The sequence below is a fragment of the Bison bison genome, unplaced genomic scaffold, assembly GCF_000754665.1.
Source record: "Bison bison bison isolate TAMUID 2011002044 unplaced genomic scaffold, Bison_UMD1.0 scf7180017864240, whole genome shotgun sequence".
NCBI classification, from domain to species: Eukaryota; Metazoa; Chordata; class Mammalia; order Artiodactyla; family Bovidae; genus Bison; species Bison bison.
In genome coordinates this window covers 2470340-2492211 of record NW_011494812.1, presented here as the reverse complement: position 1 = coordinate 2492211, position 21872 = coordinate 2470340, and the positions used below count along the sequence as shown (strand labels likewise).

General features: G+C 47.4%; 1 protein-coding gene and 1 long non-coding RNA gene across 2 annotated transcripts in view; one reads left to right on the top strand and one right to left on the bottom strand.

Annotated features, from left to right (window-relative positions):
• The first annotated feature begins 39 nt into the window (after positions 1 to 39).
• LOC104993568 overlaps positions 40 to 21872 on the top strand; it is a 25181-nt gene continuing 3348 nt past the window's right edge. The window contains exons 1-2 of the long non-coding RNA XR_825847.1: positions 40 to 659; positions 20513 to 20633. This is a non-coding gene — a long non-coding RNA (uncharacterized LOC104993568). The remainder of the gene's footprint in view (positions 660 to 20512; positions 20634 to 21872) is intronic.
• The window catches only part of ATP1A4 (ATPase, Na+/K+ transporting, alpha 4 polypeptide), a 34809-nt gene continuing 14295 nt past the window's right edge, over positions 1359 to 21872 (bottom strand). Inside the window, exons 12-23 of the mRNA XM_010846875.1 lie at positions 20537 to 20726; positions 20224 to 20396; positions 14638 to 14774; positions 14104 to 14254; positions 13652 to 13820; positions 11893 to 12047; positions 11615 to 11738; positions 10243 to 10388; positions 6593 to 6723; positions 6398 to 6499; positions 3742 to 3833; positions 1359 to 3458 (exon numbers count right to left, since the gene is read on the bottom strand). Of these exons, the coding sequence (XP_010845177.1) occupies positions 3430 to 3458; positions 3742 to 3833; positions 6398 to 6499; positions 6593 to 6723; positions 10243 to 10388; positions 11615 to 11738; positions 11893 to 12047; positions 13652 to 13820; positions 14104 to 14254; positions 14638 to 14774; positions 20224 to 20396; positions 20537 to 20726 (1599 nt within the window). The 3' untranslated portion in view covers positions 1359 to 3429. The remainder of the gene's footprint in view (positions 3459 to 3741; positions 3834 to 6397; positions 6500 to 6592; positions 6724 to 10242; positions 10389 to 11614; positions 11739 to 11892; positions 12048 to 13651; positions 13821 to 14103; positions 14255 to 14637; positions 14775 to 20223; positions 20397 to 20536; positions 20727 to 21872) is intronic.

Genomic DNA, 21872 nt, shown 5'->3' with positions numbered 1-21872 from the left:
GCTGGGGCTGGGGGAGGGAAGGCTTGGGGTAATTAGGGAGAGTTGAGGGAGGGTGAGGGTACTCAGAGAGGGAAACTGGGCTGTATTCCGGGTCAGAGGTTGGACTGGTGATACATTCGTAAAGGAGGGACAAGTGCGGTATTGCCTCTAAGTCCTAAAACCTGGGGCTCTCCTCTGGGTCAAGCCTGTTTGTTTGATCCTGTGGAGGAAGGCGGGGAGTACAAATGCAATCCAGGCTGCAGGAAAGAGACCCCCTGCACTTCCCTTTAAAGAACCAAGACCAAGGATGAGATCATTCCCCTAATAAAAGATGGAGCCGTGTCCAGGACCGGAGCCCTGGCTCAGCTCCAGCCAGTTTCCTTTGCTTCACTCAACACTCCTAACTGGAGAATGCAGGGGAAGGACGGGGCGTGGGGCGTGAAGTGCTGGCCCACAGCCACCCTGGGAGATGCGGATCTGGGGCTTCTCTGCCCACAGCCCTGAGATGAGAAGGAGAGAGTCATTCGGCTGCGGCCTCCTGCTGGTACTCTCTACTCTGATCCTATGGGACTAGTTTTCTAGGGCACGGTGGAAAGGAGGCTTCCCCAGGATGAATGATTCCGAGGAAAGCAAGTTGCGACTACTCATTCCTACATCTTTGACAAGACAAAAAGGACCAGGTATAAAGAATAAGGGGAAAAAATTAACACTGGGGAAACATGAGGAGGTGGGGCCCTGAACCAAGGATGTTGATTAATCCTGTGCACTAAGCGTCAAAGCAGAGCTGGGAGGATGGGCCTCTCGCTTCCTGGATCCCAGCTTGGGGGTGAGGGCAGAGTGGATGAGTTCAACTCTGGGTACCTTGAAGGAGGGACCCTTTTCATGGCCCCACCACCACCCAGGACTCATGCACAGCTAAGCTGAGGCACAAGGGAGGCGAAAGAGAGGCTAGCCAGATGGAAGTCAGAAGCCCCCATCCCTGCCCCAAGGTATCTCTGATGTTGGCGAGCAAGCATGTGTTTTGCACCATGAAATTATGTTAGAGGAGGAATTTTTCCCCTCTCCCGTGGGGCAGACCTTACACAGCTAAGCAAGGAAGGCCAGGAAAATATCTCAGGAACGTGGCAGGAGTGCGTCCAAGAGAGGCAGCTGTCGGAGCAGGAGAGGCCAGATGTAGCTAAGCAGGGCATGTTGGAGCTGGAGACACCCCAGAACCCATCTCTTGGAGTCAGGGAGGCCAAACAATGTGCTCTACCATCGGCACAAAGACTGCAGGAGAGAAGGGCTGACCCACCCAGACGTCCACGACCAGATGATGTCCAGCCCGGACTCCTCCTGCCGTGCGCACTCTGGGGGTGGGGGGTGGGGGGTGGGGGACATCGAGACAGAGACACTGGGACATTAGACTCAGTTCATCCTGAATCTGACCTTTCGTACCCCCGGGTGTGAGATGGGAGGAAAAGGTGCCCCAGGCCCGCTCCATTCTCCCCTCCTCTCCTGCAGTTACCAGGCTGCTTCATCCTGTCCTGCTCCCTCTCCTCGCCCCTGGCTCTCCAGAGACACCAGAGCCTTTCCAGCAGCTGCAGCCCTCCTGTCCTCCCTGTCCTCCTTTCTGATGCTTTCCTCTCTACTTTCTACTCGGTCCTTTCCCTCTAGGCCCCTGCCTTCAGGCTCAGCCACTGGTATCAAATGACCCTAAGTTGGGGCCTCTGTATTTTTAACCCACCAGACACCCGAAGCTCCTGCTGCTGAAACCTGAGTAGCTGGTTTCACACTCCCCTCTCCCTAGCTCTCACACACACACACACGCACACGCACACGCACACGCACACGCACACGCACACAACCTGGCCCCTCTGTCTCCCAGGGTCTGGTTCAGCCCTGTCAGCAGCGGGGAAGGACCCCAGACTGGTACAACCCTGTCCCCAGGAGACCTTGTGTTGGAGGAAGAGGGGAGCAGGGGGGAGAGAGACCTCCGAGGAGGGTGTGCCCGGTGTAGGGGGAAAGCGGCTGGTGTCCCTTACAGATGGGCCTTCTCTTTGCTAGCCCACAGCCTCTTATCCGCCAGACTCCTTTTTCATTACGCATTTGTAGATTTTTGGCCCAGCCTTCATTGTAAGACTAGCCTGAAACGTGGTTAAGGGCACAAGTTCTGGAATCAGAATCATCTAAAAAACCCGGTCGGGTGGTAAGAATGTGTTTGTTGTACGGATTAATGGATGATGTGACTAAGGCCTTTGTCCACTGCCAGACATAATGTGCAGTCACTTAACACATGTGCTTTGTTTTTGGTGACAGTCTACGATTTCCCCCAGCTTTTCTCAGCATTTCTCTCTCTCTCTTTCTATGCTTTTTGGCATAGCCAACTCTCCTCTAAAAAAAGCCTGAGAGTGAACTGATCCACAGGGCAGAGTAGACCAGCTCACAAAGCAAAAGCCAGCTAGTGGGTGAAGAGGAAGGAAGAGCTGCCACCGAGGGTGGGCAGGAGAGAAAGCTCCTGGGGACTCCACAGTGACCTGAGATGCAGCAAGTGCCAGGCTCAGAGGCCAGGCTTTGGGGAACGGCCATCACCTGTGTTGAGCTGGAGCATGAGGGGGCGGGTGCTATGCCTGAAGCAAAGGCTACAGGCATCCAGACAGCATTGTTTCAGTCTCTGCTGCAAGGCTACGGCCAGGGAAAACGGCCAAGGGATGGGATGGGGTCGAGATGCCCTGATGACTAGGGCTAAGGTCAGGGACACCAGATCATCCTCGGAGGTGGGGTGGCAACCTCCACCTCTCACCACGTGGCCCCTTCCAAATCTTTTAACCTCTCTGGACCTCCTGTCCTTCATGATGAAATGAGGTGTCTTCTAGCATGAAGATTCTACGAGTCTGTATGTCATCTGAGGACCTGAGTGGGTGCTGTGGCCCCGCTGTAAGGTGTGGCTTCCTGCTCCTCTCTCATCCCCTCCATTTCTCTGATCCCAGCTTGACTTGTCCTGTCCTTGCTATCAGTTGAGTTGGAGAGTAACTTTGAGGGGATACCCTCAGCGGGCAAGGATGCTTGATTCTGATCTCTTCCCAGCTGGGCCCCTGAAAGATGCCCTCTGCCCGGCTACCATGAATGAAGATCTAGGGAGAGAGCATCTCTGAAAACCAGATGCGACACATCCTGGAGCTGAGGGCTGTTGCAAATGTTTACTCTCTTGACTGGTTACTGAGCCCCTCGCTGGGCTCCAGGAAGACACAGGCTGGACTTCCCCTCACCCCCACCTCATCTCCTACCCATGGTGCCATCAACCCAGCCCTAGGATCGCCTGTCTCTCTTATCCAAGGTTCTTCCTCTTGGCACCTCTCTGCCCCAACTAATACGCTCTCTCAGATGTTTTCCCAAGCTCATTGCCTCTAAACCTCCCCCATCTGGCCCTCAGAACAGCCCGATGTCATGTGAGCTCCTCCTCTCTTGAGGTTAGTAGTAGGTCTCCTTCTCCACCCAGCCTATGGAAGAGAAGAGACCAGAGTGAACCGGGGAAGGCATCAAGGGGAGAAAAACAGAAAGATGAGCCAGGACAGGGTGGGAGGCCTGAGCAGGGAAGGCAGGGCCCCAAGGATTGGAAGGAGCAGCGTGGTGGGGTCAAGGACTAGAGGGCAGGGTCCAGGCACTGCACAGGCCAGGCAGTGACCTGGGGAGAGGGGCCATGGGGCTGCAGGGACCATCTGCAATGGGACAGCCAGTCAGGAGCCTAGCGACCTCTCAGGCCAAGGTGTGGGGGAGCCTCACCGCCGGGATAACGACGAATGATGAGTCTTCTTATTTCATCATACACAAAGATGAGGAGGCTGTAGGGGGTGGCACAGAACCACCAGGTTATCCTGAAGAGAGCAAAAGCTGGTCAGCAGAGGAGGAGATAGAGGCACCTGAGAGAGGCAGGCGCAGAGAGCGTGGCTGGGAATTGTTTTGTTTAATGTGTGTGTAGGGTAAGGGAGTTAGAGAAGGCAAGGTTTGGAAAAAGAATGAGACCGGCACTTTACAGGAACAGATCACCTTTAATGAGGCGAGAAGGGGCAGCAGTCAGATTAGTGAGCTACTGCACTAACCCAAGAGAAGAGTAAGTATATACAGGCATATATGTGGAAATCTACTGTCTTAAGGGGGCCTGTTCTTCTCCAAGGTTGTTTGGAGTAGTTATCTCTTAAATGGCTGGGGCAAGGAATTCTGGAGATCGGCCAGAGGCTGGACCGGCTGGGAGCTGGGGTAATCAACCTTAAAGTCCATTTTTTAATTCGGGTGAGAGAGTTCTTTGTTTTGCATAGAATGGTGGGGAGGACCCGAGGGGAGTTTTAACTCCAGGCTATTTTGAGCGGTGTAACTTTGCTTCAGTGTGGAAGGTTGATTCCTACCTTTTGAGGAGGCCAGAGCCTGGAGAGTGAGGGTGAAGGGCCCAGGACAGGAACATTAAGAAGCCAATGAGGACAGAGTGGGATAAATGCCATGTAAGAGGTACATATATTGTTCATGGAGATTATATACTGGCTTTCATGGAATCACTGTGGGAGAACCCCCCTTTGCTTTCCGGGTCCTCTAGCTTTTGCAACCAAAAGCAGGGTGGTCCGTCTGAGACTAGATGTAGGGGATATCTTGCCAGGGAATATAAATACTCCTCCATATTGCACAGGGGGGGAAATCTTTTTCTTCCTGAACCTCTTCAATAGACCAAGGAGCTGACTCCGGAGAGGGGTTGGGTCAGGACCACATATGTTCCTTGGATGATAGAGAGATGGCCTAGACCAGCACCGTCTGATAGAAATACACTGTAAGCCACATGTGAAATTTATATTTTCTAGTAGCCACATGAAAAAGAAACAAGTGAAGTTATTTTAATATTTTACTTAGTCCCAAATAGCCAAAAGATTATTGTTTCAACACATAATCAATATAAACATAATTAGTTACTTTACCTCCTTTTTTTATCCCTAGTCCTTGAAATCCAGTGAGTATTTTACATTGACAGTGTGTCTCAAGTAAGACACTAAATATTTGGTGGAAAGTGTAGTCCAACCAAAACAATAAAGTAGTATTTAATAGAAAAATATTTGACAGTGCTTTAGTTTTTAACTTTCAGTAAACTAAAATTATAAATTCAGTTTCTCAATCTCACTAGCCATGTTTCAAGAGTTCAATGGTTGCATAAGGATGGTGGCTACCATGTTGGACAGAGCAGGCCTAGGCCATGGTTCAATATGTGTGCACACACATACCCTTCAACCAATATGAACAGTTACATACACACAGTCATGCAGCCATTCAACAACGGTTATCGTATGTCTACTCTGTGTGCTAGGTCCTGGGGAAATAAAACTGAAGACATGATGGTCTTTGATCTCAAGAAGCTCAAGTGATTGGAGAAAACAGAGAAACACACAAAATAATCACAGTATTAGGTGATGAGTTTTATGGTCAAGGTTTATACACAGTGTTTGGGAGCATGGTTAATGCCCAACCACACTAGCATTTGTATGTTGACATTAATAGCAACATCAGCTGAGCTACTATTAGCAAAGTGCCCCCCAGGGCCCAAGTGCCATGCTCTATGTGTTATATACATCTCTACATGTAATTCTCAGTCTGCCAGATGTGTGTTATCGAGACTTTGCCATGAAACTGAGGCTCAGAGAGGTTACCAACTTGTCCAAGATCATAGAATAATATATAGTACCGTTGAAATTCAAATCTGGAATTGCCAGCATCTAAGGGCAGTGCCAATGTCTTAGTAAACATTAATTTAGCAGCTACAGAATGTAAAACATTGTGTAAAACACTGCAAGGGACAGAAAGGTGAGCAAAATGTATAAACACGTAGAAAATCAGCTGGGAGGATACACACTAAATCATTAATAGAGGCTACCAATACAGAGTTGGGAGAAGGGGGAGTGAAATGGGAGTTTTGGTTTTTTCTCTATAAAACTGTTAAATGAAAAAATTTCATAAGCATATACTAATATAAAACATGAAAACATAGGACTTGAACCAAACAAGGTACCAGATAGTAAGAATTTCAGTGTGCCCACTCACATACATACATATGAAAACATATTTGCAGAAGTACAGCAAAATTAGCCTTGCATAGAGTAGGCTATTTTATGATTGCATCAGTTCCGAGCAATATGTAGCCTGGGACAGCTATACCATGCGTTATTATAGAAAAGAAACCACTCTGTTAAGCACTGGTGAATCCACGAAATTTGCATGTCTGGTGAGTGCAATCACTCATCCCTAATCCCTCCTCAAATAAGATGTGTTTATGGGAGCACAGGCGGTCCTCTCTACATCACTGAGTGCCGCCCTGCTCGCTCGACTTCCCAAGCAACCGCACTTCCTCCCATATGCTTCCCCTGTGCCCAGATAAGCCTTGCCTTGCCCCCCGCTCCTTACTCACTTGAGTGGGTACATTCGCAGAGCTACATCCATGCCTGGCGTGTAGGACAGAAAAGCGGCCAGGATTGTCTCCTCCAGGATCCCAAATATGAGGATCTTGTTTCTGAGAGGAGATATTTATGGGGTGAAGGAGGTGATCAGGGAGAGGCAGGGGGTGCAGTTTGGGGCGGGGCTGGGTTTGGGGGGCAGCACTCACTTCATGCCCTGCTGGAAGATTGAGTTGCGACGGGTCTTACAGATGATGAGGTCAGCCCACTGCACGATCACGATGCTGACGAAGAAGGCCGTTTGGCACGTGAACTCCAGCACCTTCCGCTGCTCATAGGTCTAGGGAAGGACAGGCAGAGGGGAGCCATCAGTGTCAGGAGGGATTCAGCTATGCCTCAAAGGCTGCTTCTTTCTCCTACCTTCCCAGACCCCAAGGCTGAATTAGGGGACCTCTTTAGATTGCCACAGCCCTTCTCACATATCTCTGTCATAGTGCTTTTCACTTTGTGTTTTGCGTTTATGTTTTCCTTATCGGACTGAGAGCCCCTCAAGGGCAAGCACCTCGTCGTATTTATCTGTGTCCTCCCTCCCCATGCTTTGTTCAGTGAGTGGCAGGGAGGATGGCTCATAAATATTTACTAAGTTAATAAGAAGAGTGGTGTAAAAGAAGGTGGACTCAAGGGGAAAGCAGGGTCTAAGGAAGCAGGTAAGGAAGACGGGACTGTAGGGAATCTGCATGCAGAGGGGAAGCGATACCCGAAGAGTGGTCCCAGATGGGAGGCATTCAATCATCCGTTCATTCATTCTTTCATTCACATTTTGCACAGAAGGAAGTTAGAGTCCAGTGGGGAAGATAAATACGCGATGTCTGTAGGTTGGTTATAAGAGGGACATCACAGAGGGCTGTGCAAGCACAGGAGAGGTGCATTTAAATTAGATTGGAGGAAAAGCCCATTAAAAAACAACAGCATGTTTGGGGGACTTCCTTGACTATCCAGTGGTTAAGACTTCACCTTCAAATGCATGGGGGTATGGGTTCAATTTCTGGTTGGGGAGCTAAGATTCCACGTGCCTCACAGCCAAAAAACCAAAACAAAAAACAAGGGAAGCAATATTGTAACAAACTCAATAAAGACTTTAAAAAGTGGTCAACATCAAACAAAATCTTTTTTAAAAAAAGCATGCTTATAAATAACTTGTAGCTCGAATAAAAAATTTGAAAATGTATAGGACCAAACAATAATGAGATACTACAGATAGAACCTCATGGGATGTGGTCAAAGTTGTACTTGGAGGGAAATATAGAACCCTAAGGGCTTCCCTGGTGGTCCAGTGATAAAGAATCTGCCTACAGTGCAAGAGATGCAGGGTCAATCCCTGGGTTGGGAAGATCCCCTGGAGAAGGAAATGGCACCCTGCTCCAATATTCTTGCCTGGAAATCCTATGGACAGAGGAACCTAGAGGGCTATAGTGCATGGGGTTGCAAATGTTGGACTCGACTTAGAAACTAAACTACCACCACCACCATAGAGCCCAAAACAATAGAAAACAAAAGCTAGAAATTGATGAGCCAAGCACTGAACTTAGAATGAGACCAGTCAGCACATTTCTGTGCGTCAGATCATGCCACCCTTGTCCTCTGCAGCCAGCTACCGAAACCAAACCACTCCCATCATCCCTTGAAAATTTTAGTTTCTGACTCACTGTCATTCTAACGGCGCCTGTCCTCATTTTTGGAGATTTAAATATCCATGTTGATGATCCTTCCCATACCGTGGTCTCACAGTATCTTGATCTACTCCAATGGTATACTCCCTTCCCCACCTGATTGCTTGCTCCCATGATTAAACTCCAGATGTCTTTTTCAATAGCCACATTTTTTCTGTCATTTCAGTTTTCAAGCACCTCTTTTCTCTCTGTTCACCATCTTCATCTTTCAATATCACCTACTTTAGTATCCCAATTCCAATACTTCTTTGAACTCCTCTTGGGCTTACAATCTATGGACCCAGTATGTTATCTATTCAGCTATTATCTTTCTCCCTTCCCACCCTGTGCCCCTAACTAGAATATAACCTCCACAAGGGCAGTCTCTTGGCTATTTTTGTTCACTACCATATCCCAGGGACAAAACAGTCTCCAGTGCATAGAAGATGCTCAACAAGTATTCACTAAATGAATGAACGGTGACCAATTGAATTACTGCCAGTGGTATTAGCAGTATATAGGGTACCTCCTAGGGAAGAAGCTCTATACTTGATAATCGGAAGATTACAGCAGTGGAAGAGGCATAGACCTTGCCTTTATGGCATTTATTTGGCAGGGCAGTTGTTCTCAATCTGTTTTGCAATATCTTAAGATGTTGCTGATATAATTTGATGTTAATTCAAATTAATTTTAACTATCATTAGTTGATTGTAAATAAACATATGACAAGCTTAATCTTGGTAGCAGGGAGATGGTTTCAAGATATAAAACAAACAAGGCTTGATCCGAGGATTGGGATGTTGACAAGGTACACAGCAGTGAGGACTCTGGGATCTTTGGACTTTGCTAGCTGGGAACATTGACATCTGTCGGCCTCGAGAGGCTCAGGTAGTGGAAATCTGTTGGAGAAGACTCTTGAGAGTCCCTTGGACTGTAAGGAGATCAAACCAGTCCATCCTAAAGGAGATCAGGCCTGAATATTCATTGGAAGGACTGATGCTGAAGCTGAAACTCCTGTACTTTGGCCACCTGATGCGAAGAACTGATTCATTGGTGCTGGGAAAGATTGAAGGCAGGAGGAGAAGGGGACGACAGAGGATGAGATGGTTGGATGGCATCACCAACTCTATGGACATGAATTTGAGCAACTCCCGGAGTTGGTGATGGACAGGGAGGCCTGGCATGCTGCAGTCCATGGGGTCGCAAAGAGTCGGACACGACTGAGTGACTAAACTGAACTGAACTGTGTGTGCGGGCCAGCGTTCCAACAATGATCTTGATTTTAACATACTTTTGAGAACCCTGCAGTTAGCTTGGTTTGGAGGCATCATGGTGACATGGCAAAGTGCTGGGCGGGAATCAATCCAGAATTCTAGTCCAGCTCTTGTACGGGTTCACTGTGGGGCTTTGAACAAGTCACTAAACTTTTCCAGCCAGATTCAGATTCCTCATTTGTAGGCTAAAGAATAGGCCATCTTGTCCTCCACAGACTGTATGTGAAGTCTCTGGTCCTATGATTCTAGCAAAAATTGGTGTCACATCTCCCACTGGCTCAGAAATTGGGATGGAAGTGTTCACAAATACATACTTACTAAAATTCTTAAATACATATTTTTGGATAGAGGGCTTCAGTTTAGACCTCATTTATCTTGGGTGTTAGGAATGACTAATACAGAGAGGCATCCTCTAAGTTTAAACAGTTTAGAATGACAAGGAAGAAAATATACAAAGAAAATAAGTTTTCAGATTTAAAATCCTATTCTTTGAACTCCCACGGAAAAGGAAAAAACAGGAGAAAGAGGATCCAGCACTCATTTCTGGGGCAATGATGAATAGAACCTGGAAATCAGCCTCCCAAAAGTTAACAGACAGAGAAGATTTCCAGGTCCAGGGAAGCCAGAAAGACCCAGAAAGATATGAACAGGCAACAGACAGTAGTAATTAACAGAAATGAAGTCTTTGTAAACAAAGAGAAGAATGTTTGCTGATGTGATCAGAGGTTGAGGTCAAGTGTTAGAAGGCTCCTGTAGGACTGGAGATGAGGATCGTCTCTGTCTGCCTAGTGTCTTCAAAAACTTGCTAAACCCATTTCTCCTGGTTACTTCTTCACTCTTGTATGGCCACCATTTACTATCTTGCCTTTCACTCACCCACTGCTGTCCATAGCTGTCCTCCAGGTCATTGATGTATCGATTTTCCCAGTTGACGCGGATGCCCAGCAGATCAGGAGGCTTAAAACCATTCTCAGCCAAGATCACAAAGTAGGTGAAGAATCCTGCCAGAGCCTGGATCATCCCTGTCAGTGATAGTTAGAGGTCAGGGGAACCTCACTCAGAGGAGGATCTCAAAAGGCAGACCACGGAAGAGGTGGCGCCTGGGACTTGCTTCTAGCAGGGTTGATGTATGTCTGAGCTGTAATGTTGAAGATTCATGCCATCAGTGATCTGACCCTGCCATCTCTGTTGGACTTGCCTCCAAAGTCTGACACTGGTTTCTAAGCTGTAACCCAGGGTCATATAACCATAAAACTGGAAAGGACCTGAGAGGGGGTTTATTCTCTCTCTCTCCACCAAGTGAATGCTGGACTCCTCCTCTCCATTTCCTCTGACACCAGGACATTCATCAAGTCCTCTCTTACCCTCACATTTCTCCCATCTGCTCCATGCCTCTCCCTTGGTCAAAACCTCCATCCCCCATGCCTGGGAACCATAGCGTGGCTGATGCTAATGTGTGCCTACTGACCACAGAGCTGGCACCGTTTGTCGGTACCTGCACACGGTGATTCTCACAGCAATTCTGAATTGTCATTTATGTTTCAGAAGTGGGAAAACTGAAGCACGAAAAATATTCAGTCATTATCCAGGGTTGTACAGGCAGTCAGTTGTGATACTGAGATTCAAATATAGATGTGGCTCCTAAATCTGTGCCTTTTCTATGTGTTTCCATCTCTAAATACTGATATTGTCTCCTCTGTCCATATCTCTTGCCTGTACCCGTTGTACCTGGCTACTCAAGAACAAAGAAGTGTCTTTCAAGACTTGGACCCACTATAAATACTACCTGTGTCCACAGCCTCATTCCCCACTAGTTCTTTATCAGGAATAAGCACTCCACCAACTTGATGTATTCACTCTTCAACAGCCAGGTATCTTCTGGTCCCTGTCTGACCATCCATTCATTAGCTGAGCCCTATCTTCCAGCCCCAAGTCTAAGCCATGTTTCCTCCCCAAGGCCTCTCTGTCTGCAAGACTGGCGAGTCCTGCCTTGTACTCCTGTAGTGTGTCCTATCTGTCCTCAATACGTGGCACTTGGAAAACAGCCTGCCATCCTTTCATGCGTGTTTGCGCCTTTCCGACTGGATCCTTAAGAGCAGATCAGAGATCAGTGGGTTTTTTTGTGCTAGAGCCTAGCACAGTTCATAATTAAGATAGCTCCCTGAACTTCTAAACCAGGACTGGCCTTATGACCCTTCTGGGGCAGGCTCTCCCCACTCCCTTCCACCCCTCATTCCTGCAGCCGCACCTATCTGTCCGTAGGCCATGCCAATGAGACGGTGATTCACTAGCTTATCAGTCTTTGAGTTCCGTGGAGCCCTCTTCATGATGTCACTCTCAGCTGACTCATAAGCCAGGGAGATAGCAGGGACCTGGAGGATGGAGGGTGGAAGCAACAGGGGACACACAGCTCAGAAGGAGACTCAGAGAAGTCCCTCAAGCTCTGCCCCTCTGCCTGACCTAGATCATCCCAACTCAGTCCATTTCACAGGAGTTCCACGAGCCGGGTCCCATCTGGGTCCTCACCATGTCAGTGCCCAGGTCAATGCAGAGGATGGTTATGGTGCCCAGAGGCAGGGGGATGCCGAGGATGATGAACATCAGGAAGGGGGTGATCTCGGGGATGTTGCTGGTCAGGGTGTAGGCGATGGATTTCTTCAGGTTGTCAAAGATCAGGCGGCCTGGGAAGGATGGTCAACCTTCTGTCAGCAGCACAGAGACGTCACACCTCCCACAAACCAGCTCCTGGGCAGAGAGGCCGCTACAAAGCACTGTCACACAGTCCGTGAAAGGGTCTTGGGCCGTGGCAGCCCCAGTTTTGTTTCTAAATTGTGTGACTGTTAGTTAAAGCCATGATTTAAGCATGTCAAATTTGTATACTCTGTGTTCTTGGATTCAACATGGCTACTATCATCTGATGTCTGAAAATTAAGCAGGCTGGGGCCTGGTTAATACTTTGAGATGTCTGAGAATGCCAGTATAAAAGCCCTAAGAAGATTAAGGCTGGATTTGCAGCAACATGGATGGAACTAGAGATTATCATACTAAGTGAAGTAAGTCAGACAAAGACAAATGTCATATGACATCACCTATATGTAAAATCTAAAATATGACACAAATGAACTTATTTACCAAACAGACAGACTCACAGACATGGAAAACTAATGATTATCAAAGGGGAAAATTACTTATATATAAAAATGAATCACTTCACTATACACCAGAGACTAACACAATGTGGTAAATCAATTATACTTCAATTAAAAAAAAATTAAGGCTGAAATGGAAAGAGCCTGGGCGTGGGTTCCAGTTGCATTTTCTGCCATAACTAACTTGTCATCTTGGGCACCCCTCACCTCTCTGACCTTCATTCCTCCTGCCTTGCAAGATGGCTTGAATCCTTCCCTGACAACCTTTTAAAAACGTGTCACCCCTCCTTCCACTCCCTGCTTTACTTATTTTTTTCCATTGCACTTGTCTTCTTTTATTACACTGTTCAGTTGATTTTCTGTCTATCTTAATTCACTAGAAATTAAGTTACCTGAGAGCAAGGAGGTGTCTTTTTACTCCCTGTTGTTGAATCCCCAGCATCTAGAATGGTGTCTGATACACAGTTGATGCTCAAAAGTTTATTGAATTGAGTGGACATACAATACTGAGGATTATACAAGGTCTCAATACTGAGGATCATTCATGGTTTCAGTATAATGTTAACCATTATTATTACGTGGATTGTAATAGGTTTTAATTCATAGCTCCAGACAGAAATCAGGGAGCCCAGGAAGCAGAAATCTGGGCTTCACCAATGGGAATTGTCTCCGTGAAAGAGGGGACCTGATTTGGCTCATTCAGTCAGGCTCCAAATGACCTTGATATGTCAACATCATTCAGACAACAGGTTGCCTGAAAGTCCTCCTGAGATTGTGAAGTACAGAGTAGTCTTATGAGTATGGCTACCCCTGAAACCTACAGTAGAATCCTACAGTAGAAACCTATAGCAGATTCAAGTAGGATCTCCCGAATCTCCATGAGAGAAGCAAACAAACTATGCTGCACTAGAGCTGCCTAGACAATCTGGACTTTCCTCCAATCACATAAGGGTTCCACGTAGTGATGGTCTAAGGACCAGCTGAATCCAATTTGCAAAATTGTGACTTACACTGATTTTTCCCAGTGTGTACAGGAGGTTGGAAGATGGGCAAAGGAAATGAGAATAATGTGCATCAACTCTCACCTGAGTCTGAGGGCCAAGTAAGTCCCTGCCCTGGGCACCCAGCTTCCTTACCCTCCTCCACACCCGTGACAATGGAAGCAAAGTTGTCATCCAGTAGGATCATGTCAGCGGCCTGCTTAGACACGTCGGAGCCGGCGATGCCCATGGCGATGCCGATGTCCGCCTTCTTCAGTGCCGGGGAGTCGTTCACCCCATCCCCTGTCACTGCCACAATGGCTCCCTGGAGGAAACACAGAGGGAGTGAAATAATTACTGTGTCAGGTTCAGGACCCGTCCCAAAGGTCAGCTTGATTTCATCATCCCTTGTTTCTTGATATAGCTTCTTGGCCCTTCCTTCTCCTGCACCTTCTGAGATAGCAAAACTATCAGGGAGCCCCCAAACAGATGCCTGTCTCAGGGGTTCACAATCGGATGCTCTCTGGCTCCTCCTCCAGCCCAGCCCACATGTTCCTCTGCTTGGTTTGGGGCTGGGTGACTTTCCAAGCCTCCTTGATCTCCCTTACCAGCCTCTGACATCCCTCTACAATGATGAGCTTCTGCTGGGGTGAGGTCCGAGCGAACACGATCTCAGTGTGGTTTTGGAGGATCTCATCAAGCTGCTCAGAGTTCATATTCTTTAGTTCTGAGCCATGCACCACAATAGCTTGGGCGTCCCTGAGGAAGAGGAATTTCTAAAGGTTAGTTCCAGGTATTGAGAATTCACCAGGCATCCTGGTACCCTCAAACTCATCTTTGCTATAACCTGCTTGTCTCTCCTTTCACCCCATCTCCTCAACTTGTCCCCAGCCATGCACTCTCCCCAGATTGGCACACTGTATCCCCACCCCCCACCTCTTCCTCCCTCTTCTCTGCCTTCTTCTTCTGCCCACCTTCTACTGACATAGTCGCTTGGTCATTTTCCTATTATGTTTTACTTTTCAGTAAGTAAACCATGCGTGTCCTACCTACAGAAAGAACCTCCGAAAACTTTAGTTGGTGGAGCAAGCTAAGGATGGAGGGGAAAAAATGGTATATCTGAATTCTTTAGGGGGTCTCACCTAGGATTGACCTTGCTGACAGGGATCTTGAGCCGGGCAGCAATGTCCTCTGCTGTCTCAGAGCCCTCTGAGATGATGCCCACACCCTTGGCAATGGCCTTGGCTGTGATGGGATGATCCCCTGTTACCATAATCACCTGAGTTGGGAGGGGAGGGAAAGAGAGCAGAGTCATCTTCAGAGAGGTCCCCAGTCCTTCATTTCTCTCTCCAAGAGCTAAGAGATCACTGCTGTCATTCCACAGGGGTTTAAGTAGCTCATTTCCAAGAACTTGGGCTGTCAGTCAAAAATCTTGCTATGCTAGCTTCAACCCTTGGGAGGGGGTCAAGGCCATCAGACCATAAAACATAGGACAAATTGGACTCTGGTTACCCATGAATAAATCAGGGATTTGAGTGTATTTACTATATTCAGATGGAGAAGGAAATGGCAACCCACTCTTGTATTCCTGCCTGAAAAAGCCAATGGACAGAGGAGCCTGGCAGGCTACAGTCCACGGGGTTGTAGAGAGTCTGACGTGACTCAGCACGAACAAGCACAGTATATTCAGAATTTCATGTATCGCTCCAGAAGCTATTCTGCCTCTTTTTTAAAAAAATTATTTAATCTTTTTAATTGGAGGATAATTGCTTTACAATGTTGTCTTGGTTTTTGCCTTACAACAACCCAAATCAGCCATAAGTGTACGTATACTCCCTCCCTCTTGAACCTCCATCCCACCTCCCACCCCATCCCCCTCCTCTGGGTTGTCACCCAGCGCCAGGTTGAGCTTCCTGTGTTATACAGCAGCTGCGCACTAGTCTTATGTATGGTGATGTAGCTGCTTCAAAGCTACTCTCTCAGTTCGTCCCACCCTTCCCTTCCCCTGTTGTGTCTCTAAGTCTGTTCTCTGTGTCTGCATCTCTATTCTTGTTCTGCAAACAGGTTCCTCAGTATCATGTTTCTAGGTTCCAAATGTATGTGTTAATATGCAATATTTGTTTTTCTCTTTCTGACTTACTTCACTCGGTATCACAGGCTCTAGATTCATCCACCTCACTAGCACTGACTTAAATTTGCTTCTTTTAATAACTGAGTAATATTCCATTGTATGTATGGACCACAACTTCTTTATCCATTCATTTGCTGATGGACATCTCGGTTGCTTCTATGCCCCGCCTGTTGTAAATGGTGCCGCCACGAACATTGGCGTACCTGTGTCTTTTTGAATTATGGCTTTCTCAGGGTATATGCCCAGTAGTAGGATTGCTGGGTCATATGGTGGTTTTACTCCTAGTTTTTAAAGGAATCTTCGTACTATTCTCCATAGTGCTATACTGCCTTTTTAAGCTCAAAGACAGAAGCACCTACCATTAGAACAACAGCAGTAAAGGAACGTCTGGATGAATCCATCTGCCCAGCAAAATTTCATCCAGATCCAAGTGCATTCTGATCCTCACTCTACCCCTCTTCTTCCCACCGCCTCCTTGTGCCCCTGGGTTCTGGCCCTTTTCCGGGCACCTGGGCCCAGCCCTAGATCTATCCCTTTCCTCCCCAAAGATCAGGTGCCCGTGTGTGTGGTCTTCTAGCCTTCTGTTCTCCTAACCCTCCTCACGTTGTCTGTGTGTGATGGCTTGTCTGTCTCTCTCCTCTGCTGGACTGAGAACTCTGAGAGCATGGGGCCATGCCTGTGATTCATGTTAAGTTTCCAGCTTAGCATAATTCCTAGCGCAGAGTAATCATCAACAAGCAATTACAGAATGAGGGAAGGATCGCTTCCTGGGAACCGCTGCCCATGGTTCCCAAGTGCCCTCTAAGCACATAAATCTCAGGCTTTGGTGGGAGGGAGAAGGGAACTATCTGACTGTGGCTGAACTAAGAACAGAGGTCCTGGAAAGGTCAGTCTGTTCACTCCCAGAGCGTGGAAATAAGCCTTGAAGGGGTTTTCCCATGAGCCCTCCTCATTCCATACTGGCACTGCTGGCTTGCTGGATGAAGTGCTAACTGAGCCGGGATTACCAGGGACTCAGGCAAGGTGTGCTATGAGCAGTTCCCCCCTCATTGGTCTCCAACGCCCTGGCTCGGTTATGGGGCGCTGGGGCCTCACAAAGCTGGGCCTGTGGATCTAGGAGGGAACTGCACCAAAGATTCCAGGTGTGGTTCAGACTGAGCCCTCAGCAATGCTTTTTAGGCTTACTGTGCCCTGCACATTTCCCAGTAGCTCATTAATAATGACATGTAGGACAGTTGTCGTACCTAGGCCTGCCTGACCAGAACTACTGTTCTACAGCAGTTTCTGGAAGTACCACCTCCATGCCAGCCAGGAGAAATAAAAACAAAGTCAGTCACCCCAAGAGTGAGTTCCTAGGACACAATTTCACAGAACACTGAGATGCATTCACATAACAGAAGAGAATGGCTCCCTTCAAAATAAAAGGCATTTGGTAGTTTCTGGAATTCGCCAAGTACTAAAGGAATTTCATGTCTCACTTCTTGATGCTGACTGTACCTCTGGTGTTCCCACGTACTCTTGCAAGCTGACTTCCTTGTTCCCTTGGGCCCTCTTCCCCCAGATCAGACCCATTGAGAGAGAGCTTTCAGCGCTGGTGACCTTAACTTCAGGTGCTTGCTGCTCAGCTGCAGTTCTTAGAGGAGGCTGGATTCATAGCCAGGGCCAAGTAGCCTCATACTGCTAAGGGCCTCAGGTAGTGGCAAATACCATGGGATAATTTTATTTTTAATGATTTGGTATTCTTTATTTAAAAAAAAAAACTTTCCATTTTATATTGGAATAGAGCCAGTTGGCTTCCCAGGTAGCTCAGTGGTAAAGAACCTGCCTGCCAATGCATAAGAGACGTGGGTTTGATCCCTGTGTCAGGAAAATCTCCTGGAGAAGGGCATGGTAACCCACTCCAGTATTCTTGCCTGGAGAATCCCATGGACAAAGGATCCTGGCAGGCCACAGACCATGGGCTTGCAAAAGAGTTGGACAGGACTGAGCGACTAAATAACAACATAGCCAGTTAATAATGTTGTGACAGTTTCAGGTGGACAGCAAAGAGACTCAGCCATATATACACATGTATCCATTCCCCGCCGACTCCCCTTCCATAAGGGGATAATCTTATTTCAGTTTTCTTTTTTTTTGGCCATGCCACACACAGCATGTGGGATCTTATTCCTCCAAGGGATAGAACCCACATCCCGTGCATTGGAAGTGTGGAGTCTTAACTATTGGACCATCAAGGAAGTCCCTTATTTTAGTTTTTTAAAATCATTCATTCCTAAGGCCTAGACACATGACTATCTGAGAAACACCAGTTCCACCGTCAATTGTAAAAAAAAATTTTGCTGCCACGCAGCTGTTATCCAGCCTCTTTCAACAGCTTCATCACATCCGTCAGCTCTGCATCAACACCACTTTGGAGTTAACCTTGGAAGGTTCTCACCGCTGGGACAACACTCTGTATGTGTTTGCTCAGTCATGTCCTGCCCCCTGTAACCCCATGGACTGTAGCCTGTCGGGATCCTCTGTCCATGGGATTTTCCAGGCAAGAATACTGGATTGGCTTGCACTTTCCTCCTCTAGAGGATCTTCTCGACCCAGGGGTCAAACCGGAGTCTCCTGTGTCTCCTGCCCTGGCAGGCAGTTCCTTTACCACTGAGTCACCTGGGAAACCCAACCCCCTGTTTAGCTTCATCCTCCTTGAAGGATGGCCTCCTGTGTACATCTTAAACTCCCCTGTAGGGAAAAAAGGGAGTGATGCAGAATTCCTCACCAAGCCAGCCAAGTTTCTGTCAGTTTCAGGTCCAGAAGAGGTAAGCAATTAAAGTGTAAACCTGTGCCCAGAACAAGAATGGGCCCAGGAAGCACCAGCCTTTGTGCTTCAGGTGCCAGCTCCAGACCCGCCCGAGTCCCCTGCAGACCGTTACTTATCACAGCTCACTCTGCCTCTCAGGCCATGAGCGTGTCCTGCGCCGGCAGGCACCCTGACTCAGGTCACTTCTTTGTCTCCTGGGTGGGCCTCCCCACCTGTGGACACAATTATAGCTCTCCTTCTTGCTAAAGAGATCCATAAACTCCCCGATGAAGTAAACTTTAGACTACCTCCATAATATCTATACTTCTCATCCCAGCAGCCCACCTGGAAGCTGAGAAAATGCAAATGAACCCCTTCTCCATTTAGCTACCATAGCATGATGTTGTAGATCTGTGGAGGACTATCAAGATGTATGGTTACCCTGTGCAGATGTGTTATAATAATGAACTGTTGCACCCCAAAACATCCTGTAGTAATCAGGGAATTCACTCAGAATAGTTTCCTCTATCCATTCCTCGGTTCCCACTATAGTGACCAATCATTGTACTTAGCATGACCCAGACTGCTCAGGGACAAACTGCCAATGGTTAAAGGTCAAGATGAAGTCAGCTCTGACACAGAGCATCCAGTTCTCCTTAAATACTTCCAGCCCCACCCCAACTGCAACCTGCTCTCCTAAATATTCCAGAATATCAAGTGTGAGCAGAGAGGTGACAATACCTAATCTATGAAGATGTGTAGGAGTCTTAGAATTTGACCTTGGAGGGAGTTCCCTGGTGGCCTAGTGGTTAGGATTTGGTACTTGCACTGCAGAGCCCTGGGTTGGATCCCTGGTCGGGGAACCATCCCGCATGCCAGCCAAAATACAAAAACAAACAAGCAAGCAGCAGCAAGTGGTAGAATTTGGCCTGGGAAAGTGGAATACAGAACATCTCAGAATTAGAGGAATTTTACTGCTGCTATTCCATCAAGTCCAAAGTCCTCTTCCAACTGGAGGGAAGTTCCCATCTCTGGGTTTGCTCTCGGACCACTTCATTTTAAGCTTCTAGCTTTTGCCCCTGGACATATATCTGTTATGGCAGCTGCTCACCCTGAGTCAGATCCATCGAGGGCCCCAGCTCTCAGTCTCTCATTCTCACAAGTGCTGCCCCAGGACCTCAGCCCACTTGGCTTCACCCTTTTGACAACCCACTCAGCAGTACATTTTTATGACGTCTTCTAGCACTTCACTATTTCCAGTGTGGCCTGCCACCAGCAGCAATGGCATCACCTGGGAGCTTGTCAGAAATACAGAATCTTGGAGTCTTCTGGACTTACTGAAAATGGATTTGCATTCCAATAAAAGCCCCAGGCTATTCAGTGCACATCAGTTTGAGAAGCACTCTCCTAGGGCTTAGGTTCTCAAACCTGTTTGCACACTGGAATCTCTAGGAGACTTTTGAAAAATACAGATACCTGGTTCCCAATCAGAAACTTGAAGGGGTCTGGAGTGTGGCCAAGGCATCAGAGTTTTAAAGCTCCCCTGGGGATCCCGTTTTATTTTATTTTTTAATTTTATTGAAGTATAGTTGATTTACACTGTTGTGTTCATCCCCTGGTGATTCTAATTCAAGACAGGATTCTAACTACAGAGGGCACAGTATAAAGTTCTCTCTTAAGACTAAAACTTATAAGCTCAAGGAAGCAGAAATCAGCTCAATTAAATGAAGAACCTACTCTGTCCAAGGTTTCCTACGGTTGATCCAGGTTAGGATAGGTGAGGGGTGTCTGGATTGCTCTGGCACTTACCTTAATCCCAGCACTCCGGCACTTGCCCACAGCATCAGGCACGGCAGCTCGGGGAGGGTCAATCATGGAGATGAGCCCCACGAAACAGAGGTTATTTATGGGAAAGTTGATTTCATCGGTGTTAAACTTGAATCCCTTGGGGTAAGTGTTAGGCAGATTCAAGAAGCAGAACCCTGGAGAGGGACAGAAGAGGGGACCAGTAGTCATTCCACTATGTCTCTACCCACTTGCCCCAACCTCCTAGATCCTTCACCCCATAAATAACGACAGTTTTGACGTCACTCTGCAGAGACTTCTCCCACAGCCGCCTCACCTAGCACACGCTCCCCCAGACCTCCCAGATCCAAGTAGGCGTTTTGGAAGGCGTCCTTCATTTCATCGTCTATTGGGTACTCCTGCCCTTTCAGAAGGTAAGTAGAGCAAAATTCTAAGATCCTCTCGGGCGCCCCCTTCATCATCAGGACGTGGGCCTGGGAGCTGTCTTCCCTCAGGTGGATGGACACCTAGGGAGAGGAGAGGAAGCTTCGATGGAAGGAGGAGAGAACGAGGGTTGGGTCAGAGAAGCAAAGTTAAGCTGTGTCTACCTCCATTTCCTTTGTTCCCTGACCCAACACAGCCCTTCTCCCTGCAGTCATATCTGCTCTTTGGTCGAGCCCCTTCCTCCTTTGTAGGACCCCACAGCCTGTTGCACACGAATCTCTGTTATCTTCTTAGCCATACTTGGAGCTAAGGGCAGCCCAGGCACTTTGTCCCCCTGGCTTCCTCTCTGCCTGAGTAGCTAGTGAGCAGAGACAGCAGAGTGAACAGGAAAGAAAGCTTAGAGTTGAACACCTGTGTTCCAGGACCAACAGGAAGACTTTCTTAGCTTTATGACCTCGGGTCTGTCCATTTAACCTCGGCAAACCTTAGCTCCTTTGAGAAGATGTCAAAGATCTGCGATGCCCACTTCATTTGGCTTTTATAGAGAGAGAGTATTAATGAAGAATATATTGAAAAGCATTGACAGTTCTTTACCACGATTGGTTGAGCCTGAAGGATGGGATTAGGGTGAGTAATAATAGTAGCATTTATTGAGCAGTTACTATGTGCCAGGCATTGTTCCAAGTGCTTTACGTGAATCGTCATTTTAATCCTCCAGCTACTTCCCTGTGAGGTAGGCACTATAAAGTTCTTTGTTTTATAGACGACAAAACTAAGCTTAAGCTGTGTCCAGACTCACATAGCTAGAAGGTAGAAGCAATCAAGGGAAGAATCCAAGTAGACTGACTTTAGAACATGCTCTCTTAACCAGTCCATGTTCTAAATTCTTTGTTAACTCTGTCATCGCATATTTGGTGATAGTCTTTAATATTTATGATTGTGGCTTCATTTTTATTAATACTATATTTTTTTCCTAAAAGAATAAGGGTATCTATTCACTTTGAGTTACCAAACTCTTCAAGCATTCTGATTTTTTTTGCTAAGTCACTTCAGTCGTGTCCGACTCTGTGCGACCCCATAGACGGCAGCCCACCAGGCTCCCCCGTCCTTGGGATTCTCCAGGCAAGAACACTGGAGTGGGTTGCCATTTCCTTCTCCAGTGGATGAAAGTGAAAAGTGAAAGTGAAGTCGCTCAGTCGTGTCCGACCCTCAGCGACCCCATGGACTGC